The 15,232-nt window shown below is 44.3% G+C and overlaps 1 protein-coding gene across 4 annotated transcripts; it reads left to right on the top strand.

The window, feature by feature from the left end:
- The first annotated feature begins 3,649 nt into the window (after positions 1 to 3,649).
- Positions 3,650 to 13,960, top strand: MRPS10 (mitochondrial ribosomal protein S10). 4 transcript variants are annotated; one of them, XR_008425541.2, is made up of 8 exons: positions 3,650 to 3,772; positions 7,474 to 7,538; positions 7,627 to 7,699; positions 9,555 to 9,691; positions 10,506 to 10,614; positions 11,707 to 11,796; positions 12,651 to 12,811; positions 13,510 to 13,960. XR_008425541.2 is itself a non-coding variant. In XM_045193146.2 (7 exons), the coding sequence occupies exons 1-7, from the start codon at positions 3,665 to 3,667 to the stop codon at positions 12,732 to 12,734; spliced, it is 666 nt and encodes a 221-aa protein (XP_045049081.2). In that variant the 5' UTR covers positions 3,650 to 3,664; the 3' UTR covers positions 12,735 to 12,938. The 4 variants fall into 4 exon arrangements, 3 of the variants coding, with proteins under 3 accessions (XP_045049081.2, XP_024413781.2, XP_024413780.2); XM_045193146.2 differs by lacking the exon at positions 13,510 to 13,960 and having other exon boundaries at positions 12,651 to 12,938; XM_024558013.3 differs by lacking the exon at positions 13,510 to 13,960 and having other exon boundaries at positions 3,668 to 3,768; positions 7,630 to 7,699; positions 12,651 to 12,938.
- The last annotated feature ends 1,272 nt before the right edge of the window (positions 13,961 to 15,232 follow it).

The raw sequence follows: 15,232 nt of genomic DNA, 5'->3' as shown, positions 1-15,232 counted from the left end.
AAGCGGGGCACACCTGTTAAGACCTCGACCTCCCAGGCTCTTCAGTTGCTGTTTTCTTTCATTTTAGGTATCTATGTTAACATAGTCCTCCATCAAATAAAGCAGCTATTCCTCTAGAAGCACTGGGCATTAGCCAGTGTTGTACATTTCACTTCTGCTTCCAGGAGCTCAGGTGTCCAATCTGAAGAACTTCTCCTGTGAGAGCCCTTCATTCAATACTCGTGGGCCCCATGTACCAGGCACTGTTCCACACTGTATTTATTATACACAGGGGAGTTGGGCGTACAAAAATGACTGACATCATTCCTTCCTGCCATGGAATTTAATACTTAGAAAGAGCATACGGGGCCCTGGGAACTGGTCCAATTCCAGCATTGGGAAAAGCAAAGGTCATGCTTTATTAATACTGTGAACCGCCTCACCATTACCCACACATACACAGCGATTTAAAATAGATGCTCAGCAGCTATTTGTTAAATCAATTATCTCTGATCTTTCGGGTATGTCTATTTGTATGTGTGTGCGTGTGCGTGAACAAAACCTCTCCTGGAGTGTACCTAAAGTCGACTCTGAATCCCACAGGCTCCTCAGCCCCAGCCAGTCAGCTGAAGTTTGCACTAGGAATGAGGATGGGTTTTAATGTTGACACAGCAAAACATAATTAGGGAGGCACGTTAAGGAATTTAATAATATATTCTAAGTGATCCGCAGTGATCTTTGGATCACAGACATCCCTGTATAAAAGAGCCAAAGGGCTGATCATTTTCTCTATGTAAGAGATACAATCTTTTGGAAAGGGCTGTCCTTCCCCCACCTAACCCCAAGGGACGTGTTCGTATCTGTTCGAGTTAAAAAGCCCAGAGCACCCTACATGCTTGTTTGGCATTCCAACATGTATGCTGTTACATGCAATACTCTCCTTTGTTTTGGGCCATTACTTCCTCTGCTCGTGCAGTTTTATTTTTGGCAGTATTGCCATGTTTAACCACTTTATTGACACATGATTGACAAAAAGCTGTACATATTTGTTGTGTACAACTTGATGAGTTTGTGGAGAAGTCTATAACCATGAGACCATGGCAACCAAGAGAAAAGGGCTGTCTGTTAAAACAGAACCACCGGTACAATCAAAATATATAACTTAGAAATATTCAATGCACATGCTTTTATCTTTCCTGGATATAAAGCCAAGTGGACTTGCATCAACTCTCCAGAATTATTTGACCTCTGATTTATCTGTGTTAGGTCGAAGGTTTGAGGGTCACGGTGATAGGGAAGGGGCCAAGCTTTAGAACGGCCCTTGCTCTCCCACCATACCAAAGAGCCTTGTCCACAGCCCCACTGGTGGCAGACCTGGGTCTGCCTCTCACCATCACTCCCACGTTGCCTCCAGCTAATTGGACCAGGGTTGGCACCTGACTCCGAGCTACTCAGCCCATAGGCCAGTAGGTGACACGCGGCTTGGCTTAGCCCAGGAAAAGGAGGGGAGCAAATCAAATTCCCACACTTGACATTATGAATGGAGAAACTTGATGAGCTGAAGGCAACAAGCAGTGGCCACATGCAAGGCACATTCTGAGGGAGCAGAAACTGTTTGAAAGCAGAGAGAGCCCATCAATAAAGAGACCGTTTGGCATCGGGAATGGAGAGGACATCCAGTCCTTAAGGGTACTTTGAGTCCACTTACCCAGTTGCAAGAACAGTCCAGGCCACATGTGTCTTTTAAAATAAGAAACACCTTTTTTTTTCAGGAGGGTGCAGAAGTGGACATCTCTAATCCTCACGTCCAAAAGAGACTTAAATAGAACTGGAGCTGGTCATAGGGTCAGCACCAGCCCACTGCAGGGGTGGAAAGGCATTGAACTAGGATCTTGAAAATGGGTACTAGCTCAGCGGTAACTAACTGACCATAGGGCTTTGTGTCAGTTCATCTCTGAGCCTGTTTCATCACTTACAAAGTTAGGGTCAAATGCATGTCTTCTCCTGAGGATAGATGAGGTAACAGGTGAAAGTCATTTGCAAGCTGTAACATCATCATTGTGGTGGCAGGACCCCCACCCAGCTGAGGCTACTCAAGGAGGGGTGGGGTGGGCAGAGGCAGGCTGAGGAGCCATCGCAGAAGTTGCAGATAGAGAAACTGATGCAAACGTCAGAAGCAGCAATAAAGTTGGAGGGCTGTTGGAAAACCCCCTGGCTGAGAGAGAGACCAACCAACTTTGAATGTCACAATGCAGAAAGGGAACCTGAAAAGGGCACTGGGCGGCCCTGTCAGGGTGCGGCGCCGTTGAGCACAGCAGAGGTGCACACGGGCAAAGCGGTTTCCATGCTCTGGTGTGGGACCACACTGGCCTCGCTGCCACCTCTCCACGTGGACTGAGTTCTAAGACACAAAGGCCAGTCTAGGGACCAAGAAAACTGGTTTTGGGTTCTAGGTCTTTCATCAATTTGTGTGATATTAGGCAAAACATTCTACCCCTTCCTTGGTGCTCTGGCCTGAAAATTAGGGTAAGCAATATCTACTTGTGGAAAGGGAAAACAAACAACAACTTTACGTTTGCACAATACTTTACATGTGACAAAAGATTCCCATCAAGTTGATTTTTTAAATCTTCTCAACAATCTTGTGAAGCAGGTGAGGTAGAAAGCAATTTTATGGTATAAATACTGGATGACGTTTATTTGCATTATTATGTGCCAGGCTTCGTACCAAACATCATTCATCGGTATCTCATTTAATCCTCGTAACAACTGCTTGAAGTAGGAGCTATTATCATCTCTAGTTGATACATGAGAAGATTGAGGCTCAGAGTGGGGAAGTCACTTGCCCAAAGTCACTCAACTAAATGGTAAGCCTAGGTTTACAACCCAGATCTCCCGATTATCAGTCCAAGGGGTTCCATTATACTTCAACATAAGTTACCTATGTGGAAGCCCTTGAAGGAAATAAAAGTTTAGAGGCTTACACAAATGGAAGAAAATTTTGTAACAGCAAAACCCAGTTACAAGACTTTTAGTTGGAGGTAAATTATGATGAACATTAAGAAAAGGTCATTTTTTGGTCGTAACATTGCTTGGCTTGTGGTACCAGGTGAAGGCAGCCACTGTAATTCTGAAATACTAGAGTAACAAAAGGAAATGAAGACTCAGGAAGATCCTGGGGCAGAGGTGTACAGGATGGCTGGGGCACAGAAATGCCAGGTGCTGTGGGGAAGGAAGGTAGGGTTAAGGAACAGAACTATAACGTTATTGCAGTGAAGAGAAGGATGGAACGGGGGCTTCATGGAGTGGTACACTTTCCTTTTTATTTAAATGAAATACGTAAATAGAAAAATACATAAATAGAAAAACAAATTAACCATTATTCACGACCCAGAGATAACTGTTGTCAATGCATTTTTTTTCCAAGCACGTGCTCTTTTGATCGGAGGAAAGAGGAACCACACACGACAAACACGGTCTGTTGAGGAAAGCATTTGCTGGGCTTGGTAACTACCTAGACACGGGCTGTAGGAACTGGATCAACACACGGCATCCGGCCGGGACACGACCCACGGGAAGCCCACTGGAGTCTCGGTCCCAACCTTAAAAAAACTCATCGAATTTCAGCTCTATGGTTGTTCCCTGCCGGAACACAAAAATGTACTCTCTCCTCTGGCGGAACTCTATGGTCGGAGCACGCCCCGCGACCCCGGAAGCGATCCCGAGAGGCTGGGCGGCAAGATGGCGGCGCGAGTGGCGCTCGGGGCCGTGTGCCGGCGTCTCTGGCAGGCAGGTATCGGGCAGGCTGGGGGAGCTGGGCGAGCCAACAGGGGCAGTTGCCACTAAGCCTTGCTGCCAGCCGTGCCGACCGTCAGGAGCCTTCCCCGGTTTTATTCCGCACAGCTGCTCGTTCGCAGGAAGGTGTCGGGAGAGGGGCAGGTTTTACCTCGAATTCTCTCACGGTATAAAAACGTAAGTCAGGGCAAAGACAGGAACAAAAAGAATGACAAAGCTGGAAAGCATATTGAGCATCATATATTCCAACCCCTCTCCCGCAGCACCTCCCCGCGACTCGCATCACGTTTGCAAAATAAACCCAGGCTCGGAAGACGGGGAACTTTGCCTCGAGCAAATGAGGGGCTGAGCTGGCACAAGATCTCAGATTCTTCCCACGGAACCGAATTGAGACGCTCTCCTCCAGTCTAGGGGTTCTGGGATTTAGATGAGAGTCACTGAAGTCAGAGGAACGGGTGCAATGCCCTCTGCGCAGGTCTTTGGAGAAGCAAAAACTTAAGCAGCAGTTCTCCAGTATTTTGGCCTCAGCACCCGTTTACCCCCTAAAAATAGTCGAGGACGCCAAAAACTTGTTTTTGTGGATTTTAGTTATCGATAGTTAGCTCATTAGAAAATAAACCTGAGAATATTAAAAACGATTATTCCTTTTAAAATAACATTAATAAATTCATCACATGTTAACATAAGTAACATTTTCATGGAAAATAATTAGGTTTTCAAAGCAAATTTAATAGGACTGGCAGTGTTTTATGTTTTTGTGAATCTCTAATGTCTGGCTTAAAAGAAGACAGCTGGATTTTCATATCTGCTTCTGCGTTCATATGACCTTCGTGTGACCTCTGGAAAACCTCGCTGTACACTTGTAAGACGAGAGTGAAACGTTGCAAATAAAGCCTCAGTATTATTATGACAGTAGTTTTAATCTTCCGGCCCCCCGAAAGTGTTTCAGGGGCTCCCCACAGGTCCTCAGAGCACAATTTGAGAATCACTGTGCTTAGAAAAGTCAGATGGTGGTAGAGGCTGAAATTTTGGTCTGAGACAACTAAGCCCGGATACCCTTCAACCCCCTCAGGGAGAAAACGTTTGAGAACTTCTTGCCCGAGCCTGCAGCTCAGTTGTTAGAGCATCATCCAGACGTGCCCAGATTGCTGGTTAGATCCCTGCTCAGGGGTCAGGGGGCACATACAAAAATCCACCAGTGAATGCATAAATAAGTGGAACAACAAATTGATGTTTCTCTCCCCGCCCCCTTCCTCTCAAATCAGTAATTAAAAAAAATATATTAACTTCTTACGGTTGATTTGTGGCTGTAACGGCACTTAGTCTCCAACTTTTACAAGCAGAGGTTTACACTGGGAGAATATGATTGGCAAGTGTCGCATGCCGCAGACCTGTGGTTCTTGGGCACAACTGAGTTGCTGGGGTCACTGGCAGAAATGTAAAGAGGGAGGTTTCTATGTGATTATGCATGAAGAATGGCACGCACCTCTTCCAACTTTGTATCGGACCTGATTTCCACCTCTTTGTTTTTCCCCGGATCCAAGAGAGAATATGAAAGTTTTAATTTGCCACCATCTTGGGTAGAGAGGGGAAGAAGGACAATAGGTTAACAGTAGGCTTTTTTAACATACTTAGGTGACCCTCAGTTGTTTTAATTAAGCTTTGCTTATGCTAAAAGTTACTCTCATTTTCAAAGTATTTTTAAGGATTCTGTCATGCTTGGGTACACATTTATGAAGTCTGTCCAGAAAAAGTCCAGCTATTGTTATAACGAGAATGGATTGTTTACCATCAACGTACCCTGGCATCCAAGGAGTGGACTGGAATGCACATGTGCGAACAATGACGACTTCACTGTAGTAGTCAGCGTGGGCATGTGTACTGTGTGGTGGTCATATTCAAAGTGACTGAGCAAGTAGATCAGCGAATCTGCATCAGATTTTGTGTTAAACTTGAACATTCCTCTGCGGAAACTATTCAGATGATTCAGACAGCCACAGCCATGGGCAGCTGGTGATTGGCAGCTTCATCACATCTCCTGCAGGGTGTTCTGGTGAAATATCCAATCACCCAGGTGACTCAGCCCTCTTACAGCCCAGGTTTGGTGCCCTGCAACTTCTGGCTTTTCCCAAAGCTAAAGTCACCTTTGAAAGGGAAGAGATTTCAGACCATACATGAGATTCAGGAAAATATGATGGGGCAACTGATGGCAATTGGGAGAACTGTGTGAGGTCCCAAGGTGCCTACTTTGTGGAGGACTGAGGCGTCATTGTCCTATATGCAATGTTTCTTTTTTCTTTTCTTTGTTTTTTTTTTTTTTTAAAGATTTTATGAGAGGGGGAAAAGAGAGGGAGAGAAACATGTCAGAGAAACAGCAATCAGTTGCCTCTCTCATGCCCCCAACTGGGGACCTGGCCCACAACCCAGGCATGTGCCCTGACTGGGAATCAAACTGGCAACCTTTCAGTCTGCAGGCCAGGACTCAATCTACTGAGCCACACCAGCCAGGGTTACAGTGTTTCTTGTATGTTGTAATGGCTCTTATTTTTCCTATAATATGACTGGATACCTTCTGGACAGACATATCTCCAGAAAGCTTAAAGGAAAAACAGGTGGCAAATTACATCTACATAGTACTGTTTCCTACAACCAGAAGTTCAGATCCACTAGGGGGAGCCAACAATAAAGGATTTGGAAAGGCTGGATTGTTGTATTATGAGGCACATTAGTGGTGTAAAATGGGTGTAAGTTTCAGTGTGTATTTCAATTTATTGTAAGCTAGTTATCCTAGGCAAGCCAAATAATATGTGCTGGAAAAGATGTATGAAAGGTTCAAAAGAAGGGTATCCTGAAATTCTTATTTCAGCCTTGGCTGGTGTAGCTCAGTGGATTGGTGCCAGCCTGCAAACCAAAGGGTTGCCGGTTTGATTACCAGTCAGGGCACATGCCTGGGTTGTGGGCCAGGTCCCCCGTAGGGAGTGCACAAGAGGCAACCACACATTGATGTTTCTTCTGTCCCTCTCTTTATCCCTTCCCTCTCTCTAAAAATAAATAAGTAAAATGTTTTTCTAAAAAAGGAATTCTTATTTCAACTCTTAATAAATTATAAAGACATTGCTCAAAAATATTGAGGCAAATTACTATTATATTGAAATACATTTAATCTGTAAAAAAAAATGGGTAAATTAAACCACATTTTTTCTTTGATGCCCTCAAATTTAATCTATAGCTGTTACTTCAATGTGGGAATTGCTTGTTTTAAAAAAAGTTCTTCTAAGCTTTAAAATATATAGATTTTCTAGTATTTTGAGAGTCCTTTTTGATGATCAATTCTTCCATTGTCTTCTTCTGTTAAAAAAATAAGATCTAATTTGGTGTTTAGTTACCCCATATCTTCGTCTGAAATAATGAGCTAGCCCTTTGTTTTTTTAAATATGTGTAATGTGTATTAATTTTAGAGAGAGACAGAGAGTAACATCGATGTGAGAGAGAAACATTGACTGGTTGCCTCCCATAAGTGCCCCAACTGCGGATCCCATCCGCAGCCCTTTGGCGTACGGGAGGAGCCACACCAGCTAAGGATGAGGTAGCCCTTTATTTGAAGCATCCTACATCTTTTGATTTTTATTTTTTTTTGATAGAAACTATGAATGGTTTGGGGGTTGACTTTAATTCTAACTTCCTTTTTTTTCTTCTAAGGCTTCAAGGGATTTTTCTGTAAATAGTTCTAAGAGCAGTACATCCAAAAATGGGGGCTTTCTTCTGTAAGTATGTAATTTGATGTGCTAAATTGAACAATAAAATGGGCCCTTGTGCTGTTTTACTTAGGTTTCTCCTTTCCCCCCCACACAGCAGCACCAGTATGAAGTGGGTACAGTTTTCAAACCTGCACGTGGATGTTCCCAAGGATTTGACCAAGCCTGCAGTATGTACTCCTGTTTCTTGGCATTAGGAGCTCCGTTAGTGATAAATTCTCCTTACTGTTTCACTCGGGGTTGTTTCCCAAATACTTTATAACTAAAACAATTTTGTTCTGGGATGCTGGCAAGTGCACAGCGTGCCTGAGTAGAGTATTCTGTGGTCCCAGGCGCTCATGCTCCCTTTCAGGGGTCTAGATAAGTTCTAAAGGAGTAAATTATTTGACCCAAATAACTGTGGGAGTGAGTAGTCCTTGGCTTTTAACTCAGCATATATGTGAAGAGTTGTCATAATTAACAATGCAGAACACTTGGTACGTTCCTAGAAAATTATTCCTGTAGCTCTCAAGTCTTCGTTCTCATTTTAAGCCCTGGCGCCTGGGCCAGCAGCGCACTCTGTTGGTCACAGCGGGAAGGGCATTAGCACGAGGAGAATCCGGAAGCGCCTGATGGCCTTGTTTCCTTACATAAAAGTTAGGATTTCTTCAACCCAGTTTTTGTGTGTCATTTTTTTTGAAATCCTCATAGATTCTGGTTTTTTTTTCAGTTCTCCCCCTCAAAAATAACCCTTTCTAACAGTTCAGAATGAATCATTTTAGATATCTCTGGGCACATAATCATTATATCTGTGCGCACACCCTGAAATGGAATTGTGTTACACGTAGCGTGCTGCGGTTCCGGGTTTTCTCTTACAGGCGCTGGATGTATTCCCATGACAGTACATAGACACCCTGGGTGTTCAGCATAGATGTCTGCCTGGGCCAGGCCTGTGAGGACAGGTGACAGGGTGGTCACAGGGACAGGCTGTGCCCGTGACAAGTGAGACAGTTGCTACTTCCTTTAACCACTGTTGCCATGTGGGAAATCAGACTAGGCATGCCAGGTTGTCTAAATTTTCCAACCTAAATTGAAATCCAAATTTTTATGTGAAATCTCCTGATACTTAATCTTTTTAACAGATTCAGAATTTCTTTAAAACCCTTTAGGAACCAATCAGAATATATCTTCAGGATGTATTCCCCCTTCTCTCATCCCCCAACTTTTGCGATAGAACATCAGCATATTCTGTTCCTCCAACAGCCCTATTTGGGGTCATTGAGAGCTTCCTGGGTGGGTAACTGATCTCCTTTCAGGTGCAGTGTAATTAGCCCTGAATCACTGGATTAGTGTGTATAAATTACTGGTTTCATGGATGAATGAAGTGAAGGTAATTCACCTCTGGGAAGAAAGTCAGAAATGTCAGACCCATTACTTCTAAGATTTTGAGTATTGTATTAGGTTAGAAGAGGTGGAAGGTACGTGCATAGTCAGTGTCACAGCATTTTAATTCGAAATTAGGAGTAATTTTTCTATTATGGCAGGCAAAACACATGAATAAAACCTGATAAATAAAATGAATCATAATTGCTCATCTTTACATAACAGTGGTTAATCATTTGTAAACACTTTAGCCTGTGTTTTCTTATCTGTTCCCCAAGGAAGTGCTGTGCGCCGTGGCACCGGTATTCTGTGTTTGTGTATATGAGGAAACTACAGCAAGGTGGCCTTGTGTGACTTGCCCGTTGCCCCTCAGCTAGAGGTGGCGGAGTGGGTTAGAAGGCTCCATCGCTGGTTTTGTAGGTTGCCTTGAAAGTTGCTCTGATTCACACTGCATTGTAATAACACATTAGAAGGGTTACTGTGTGGGTCTGAATGTGGTAGCGTCCAGAGACTTAAGCTGAAGGTGTTAAAATGTTACTTAGCATTTTTCTCCTTGTTTATTACTAAACTCTGAAGTTGCTCATTTGAAGTTAATATGTGCAATATTTTAGTTGTAAATATTAAAGGAACCATGAATGAAACTTTTTTATTTCAAAATTGTAGATAACCATTTCTGATGAACCAGACACATTGTATAAGCGCCTGTCTGTTTTAGTGAAAGGCCATGATAAGGCTGTGTTGGACAGCTATGAATATTTTGCCGTGCTTGCTGCTAAAGAACTTGGCATCTCTATCAAAGTGTAAGTATGATCTTTCCTCATTTGACCTGTCAGCTGCTGTGACAGGATCAACCAGGGAAATGGGGCTGGTTCCAGCTAGGTCTGAGCTCTTAAAACGGGATGGAGCTCACGATCAGTAGGGGTAGCTTTGCCATTTTATTCTAAGCAGGATCATCCCTTCCTGTCTCCTGGAACGTTTAAACACAAATGAGTGAACCAGGAAAACCAAGGAAATCCTTTCTCTACCAATTTCGTAGGTGTATGGAGACCTAAGAATCCCTAGGTTCTTTGATTTGATGGTCTTTGGCTGATATGTTCATTGTTTCAAAACTGCCCTGAGAAACACCACTCGCCCAATGACTCAATGCCGGAGCAAGGCGAACTTCGTATGGCCCTGAAGTCCCTGCAGGGGCAAGTACAACCACCGCGGTTGTCTCGTCACCTGCTCCTGGGTAGAACAAGGCCCACAACAGAGTGTAGTTTTGTGGTTATCGATGTGTCTGTAGATTTTCCCGAAGTAACACACAGCGGGCATTGCTGCTGTGTCCAACACGCTGGCATTGTCTTCACAGTTCACACATTGGTCAGTAAGGGACGTCAGGACTGTGGCATCTGGGGTCGTGCGTGTGCGTGTGCCGCATGCCGAGGCTCAATTGGGGGTCTGTGAGGAAGTGATTGTGTTGCTGTCTGGGGTGCTTATTTCTGCCCGAGCTTTATTCGCGCCTGTAATTGGGTATGAGCCGCCTGCAGCGCTGTGGAGTCACACTCGGACATCGGCCGCTGAGGTTTCAACATCACTCAGCCTGCGTGTGTTGTTTCGCCCATTAATTTTCAGACATGAACCTCCACGGAAAATAGAGCGATTTACTGTTCTCAAATCAGTGCATATTTTCAAGAAGCACAGGGTCCAGTATGAAATGAGAACACTGTACAGGTGTTTCGAGGTGAGTTTGTTTCGGATGCTGAGGCATTTTTGAAACGCCCAAATTTCACACTAGCGTAGCTTTCCTTTACCGGCAACTGGGCTGGCTTTCCTTCAGTCAGCTCACGTCTAGCGGTTGCAGAGAAGGTGAATTTCCTTTTGTGCTTATGGAAGCGGCAGATAGGAAAATCAAACTCAGATAAAGCCGTCTTTTAGAATAGTTCATTCTTTAACTCAGTAATGCAGGTTATGCTAATTTTTATACAATAAGGTAGCATTGGAATAATTTTGTTTGCTTTTCAACAGTTGTAGTTAAGTTTTCACACAGTTCTAATAATCTTTTCATGTGCCATCTGGATTTCCCGTGTCTGTTACGGCAGCGTTAAGATTTTTCACTTATTCTTTTGTGCATCCACCAGGGCCAGCGTAGTGCCTGGGTCCTGGAGTCAGGGAGCCAGGTCCTAGTCTCGGCCCCTGCTGGCTAGTAAGGCCTGTGCCTCAATTCCTTCACCTACAGAACGTGAAGAATAAGGGTACCCGTCTCCTGGGCTGCTGTGAGGGTTAAATGACCTATTTATCTAAAGCATTGAGAATACTTCCGTCACACAGTAAATAACTGATAAATGTTATTAAAACAAGTGCTTGTGCATCTTTTACATTGGAAGCACTGTCCTAGGCATTGTGGGCACAGATAGGATTAAAACATAGTCCCAAATTTAAATGGGAAAACCCCCCGAAATGTTTTGCACCCACGTCTGACAGAAACACCTCCTTGTGGAGCACGCAGAAAAGGTCACACTAACTCTGTCTTACACTCCAGTCTTTGCTTCCTTTTGTCATGAGCTGTTTTAGGAACCGGTGAGTGTGCTGCTCAGATACCGTGCTTGCCCGCTGGGTCCCACGGAGCCCGGCTTTCGGGCACTTGGAAGGAATGGTGCTTCTGGGCCGTGCTCCCCCCATTCAGTTCAGCCAGAGGATCTACCTTTTTTAATTGGAATTCTGTGTAGATTTCATAGAGAAAGAGAAGAAAAGGCTCTACCACTTTTACCAATAAAATTTAAAAGTTTCTTCTCTAACAACACAGCATGAACCAATTTCTTGTTTGACGTTTTAGTTAAAGCATCTAACTGGAAGTACAGCAGATGTCTACTTGGAATACATTCAGCGAAACTTACCTGAAGGAGTTGCCATGGAAGTTACGAAGGTATGGCTTTAGTTTCTTCCTCTGTTGGAGAGTAGATCCCTGTTGGGTCACAACCTTCTCAGGAGCTTCCCGGTAGAATCTGAAACCAGCCCCGGATGCGGAAGGCAAGGACAGTCCAAAGGCAGAGGCAGACCACTCCAAGCGGTAGGTGGCAGGTTTAATAAGCAAGGGAATTTAACAGGTATGTCTTGGGCGGCCACAAGATGATTTGATTTCCACGTCCACTTGCCAAATCTTAAAAGTTTCTGTAGAGGCCCAAACTGGTCAGGCATGCACCCAGTCTGGGTGGTCTCAGTACCGCATTTCTGTCTCAAGCCTGTATCCTTGGAGCAGGCTCTAAGAGCAGGGGAAGCACACGGAACACACATTCCAACCACGGAGGAGACAGGCAGCCTTCAGTTGCCTGGGTCAGATCACAGATGAAACCGGCCATCGTGTCTTTTTGATGACCTGGCCCACTGAGTGGGGAGAGGGCCTGTGGCGGACCTGGAGCCCAGGTTACCACAGTGGTTGGGGTCTCCACCTCCCTGTGCAGTGGTGGCAGCTCAGCCGAATCCTGCCTCTGCAGCCACATCCTCCCCTGGCTGCCTCTGAAGTCTCCTTCCCTCTCAGGAGTTGTCTAGACACGGGGGCCATGCTAGGCGGCATGCCCAGCCATCATGAGGATCAGATGGATTACATATGTCAGAGTTTTATACACCATCAAGTTTTCTTCCGTTTCAAAGCCCTACAGGAAGATAAGAGGGGTACAAGAAGAAAATAAGAGGATTTAAGGGAACAAAATTAATCTATTTTGTGGCCCAAGAGTTCAATTAAGTTCACATTATATTACCGTTTTATTTTTCTCTTTTTAGACAAAATTAGAACGGTTACCAGAACACATCAAGGAGCCAATCTGGGAAACGATACCAGAGGGAAGAGAAGAAAGCAAGTCATGAAGTCTCAGAGAGACTAGTGGTGCAGACTCTTGAAATGAGGGTGGGCGACCACATCGGCTGGAATAGGAGAGCTCCTGGTGAGACGGTCTTGAGTCCATGTAACTGCTCTGTTGAGCCCACGTGTCCTGATTAGGGGGCAGCAGGGGGTGGACCATTAAGGATACAGTGGACTATAGTAAAAGAACCTCTTTATCTATTCTTTTATACGTGTCGTCATTTCAGTTCTGATTTTAACAAATGGGAGTAAAGCGTCTTGACTGTGCACCAAGAATCTATTTATATTTTATTATTCTGCTGCTGTTCAAGTATTAGTTTGTACTGATCTTTTTTTTTTTTTAAGAGGGAGAGAAACATCAGTGTGTGAGTGCCTCCCAAGCGCCCCCTACTGGGCACCTGGCCTGCAACCCAGGCATGTGCCCTGACTGGGAATCCCACCAGAGACCCTTAAGTTCTCAGCTCGGCGCTCAGTCCACTGAGCCACACCAGCCAGGGCTGTACTGATCTTAATTTACATCGTATTCCTCTGAAAGTGAATGTTTGAAATATTGCTCACACACTTTTTTCTTTTGAGGTTCCTAGAAGGAACTTTTGGCTACTTTAACACTGAGCAATTAAAGTTTTTGACACTCGCCTTAGTGCAGGCCGGCATATGCTCGTTTTGGGGGTGATGACCTCCGAATCGTACTTCAGTTCAGCATTACATTCTTAAAAAAAATACACACTCTGCAGCAGCCCAAGCACATTCGTCACGTGCACTGAACTCTTGATGCCCCAGAACCCTTGCAGGGCTGCCAGGGAGGGCCACTGTGATGGGATTCCAGCTCAAGAGACCCCGCCTGTGTCGCTTCACTCATCCTGGGAGTCATTCACTCAGCAGGCTTCATGTTGCTGACTCGGTGCCCAGCACTGTAGTAAGTACCAAAAACTGAATAGAAGTAACGGCTTTTGAAAATCGTGCAAGGCACAGAAAATATTTTCCTTATTGAGTTCCTCACTGATAAGAAGGCCTCTTTCTTTTGGTCAATGGTACTCTTTTTGTTTGGAGATGTCTACTTTTCCATGAAATTAAATAGTAGTTAAAGTCCTGAAAGAGGCAGGACCACAATAGGCTGAAACTGCTGATGTATCAGCCCCCAGGGAGTGATTGGTTTCCTTTTTCAGCAGAATCAGGGCCTCGTCTGTTGTGGTTTTCTTAGCTTCTTTGGAGTAGTTATGACTTCTCCGTTTCCCCCGTTATACTGGAATTCCTATTCTCTTTTTCCAGCCTGCTCTCAGGTGTCGGTGTTCTGAATGCGTGCTGCTTGTGTATCGGACTTACGTTACTGTCATTAACATGAAAAGAATTACAGCCTGTGGCCCATGACCTCACTCTCTTCACAGGTCAGTTTTTGACTGTGTCATTCACAAATGCCTAAAGCCTGCTTATCTCAGGTATAAGCTTCAGGAGTAGGAACTGGTCAATAAAACAAGAGCAATATAATGGTAATTATATCTAGCAAAGTAGCAATTTGTGACCCATTTTTACTTTAAAAGAAATAATTCTTTCAAAACAAATACAGATTTTTGGGGGTGTTTGAGACATACGAATCACTGTAGTATGACAGGATGCGTGTGCACACTTGCCCAGTGCCTCCTGTGAGCTCCTCGAGAGGTACGCACCCACTTCCAGCTGTGTTCATAGTGAATTAACCTGAAAAGCAGATTACTCAGTTTAACACTTCAAATTATGTATTAAAATGTTGTTTTAAGATAAACTCGAAAACAAACTACACATGTGGCAAAAACTAGTGCTACTTTGACAAAAGTATGTGGCATATTTGAAGCTTACTTTTTTTTCTTAATCTTTAACCGAGGACATGCTTCTTGATTTTAGAGAGCAGGGAAGGGAGGAAGAGACAGAGGGAGAGGAACATTGATGCCGGAGAGAAGCATTGGTTGCTTTTTGTACGCATCTCAACCAGGGACCTAACCCACAACCCAGACACGTACCCTGACTGGGAATCAAACCTGCGACCTTTTGTCACGGGATGACGCTCCAACCAACTGAGCCACACCAGCCAGGGTGAAGCCTACGTCCTGATATAAACCAGGTAATTTCTTTATCATGATAGGCTGAGAAAGTTGTTGTTGTTTTTTTAAATTGGGTCTCCCCAGTAAATGCACGTACTAAAAGTTAGAATTAATGCCCAAGTCGCACTTACTATCCGCAGTGGGGATGGAAGGTGGAGAGAGAAAAGGGGACCTGATGGTAGAATGAACCAGAAGGCAGGTAGGAAGTGAGATGGTTTTCTTACTGAGTGTAGCCCTGAGTTCGTTGCTGCTTTCTCTGATCTGAAGTATATTTTCCTTTCATATCAAAGTACAATAATACGGTCTGTTTAAAATGTGGTTAGGACTCTGTGGATTACACTTGTTTAGCGCCTAATTTCAGTGCTTTCAATGAGAATTGCTTGTGCGTTCCTTTGGCCACGTCATACATGCCACAGTGAATGCATACA

Source organism: Desmodus rotundus, chromosome 11, assembly GCF_022682495.2.
Source record: "Desmodus rotundus isolate HL8 chromosome 11, HLdesRot8A.1, whole genome shotgun sequence".
Classification (NCBI taxonomy): domain Eukaryota; kingdom Metazoa; phylum Chordata; class Mammalia; order Chiroptera; family Phyllostomidae; genus Desmodus; species Desmodus rotundus.
Note: the sequence above shows the minus strand (reverse complement) of the source record. Positions and strands in the feature narration are given on the sequence as shown.

Excerpts from the sequence above, each read along its gene's own strand:
- MRPS10 (XM_045193146.2), top strand. The coding sequence starts at position 3,665 with ATGGTCGGAGCACGCCCCGCGACCCCGGAAGCGATCCCGAGAGGCTGG. Across the intron at positions 7,539-7,626 it reads AAAAATGGGGGCTTTCTTCT|CAGCACCAGTATGAAGTGGG; the intron begins GTAAGTATGTAA and ends CCCCCCACACAG. Across the intron at positions 9,692-10,505 it reads CTTGGCATCTCTATCAAAGT|ACATGAACCTCCACGGAAAA; the intron begins GTAAGTATGATC and ends ATTAATTTTCAG.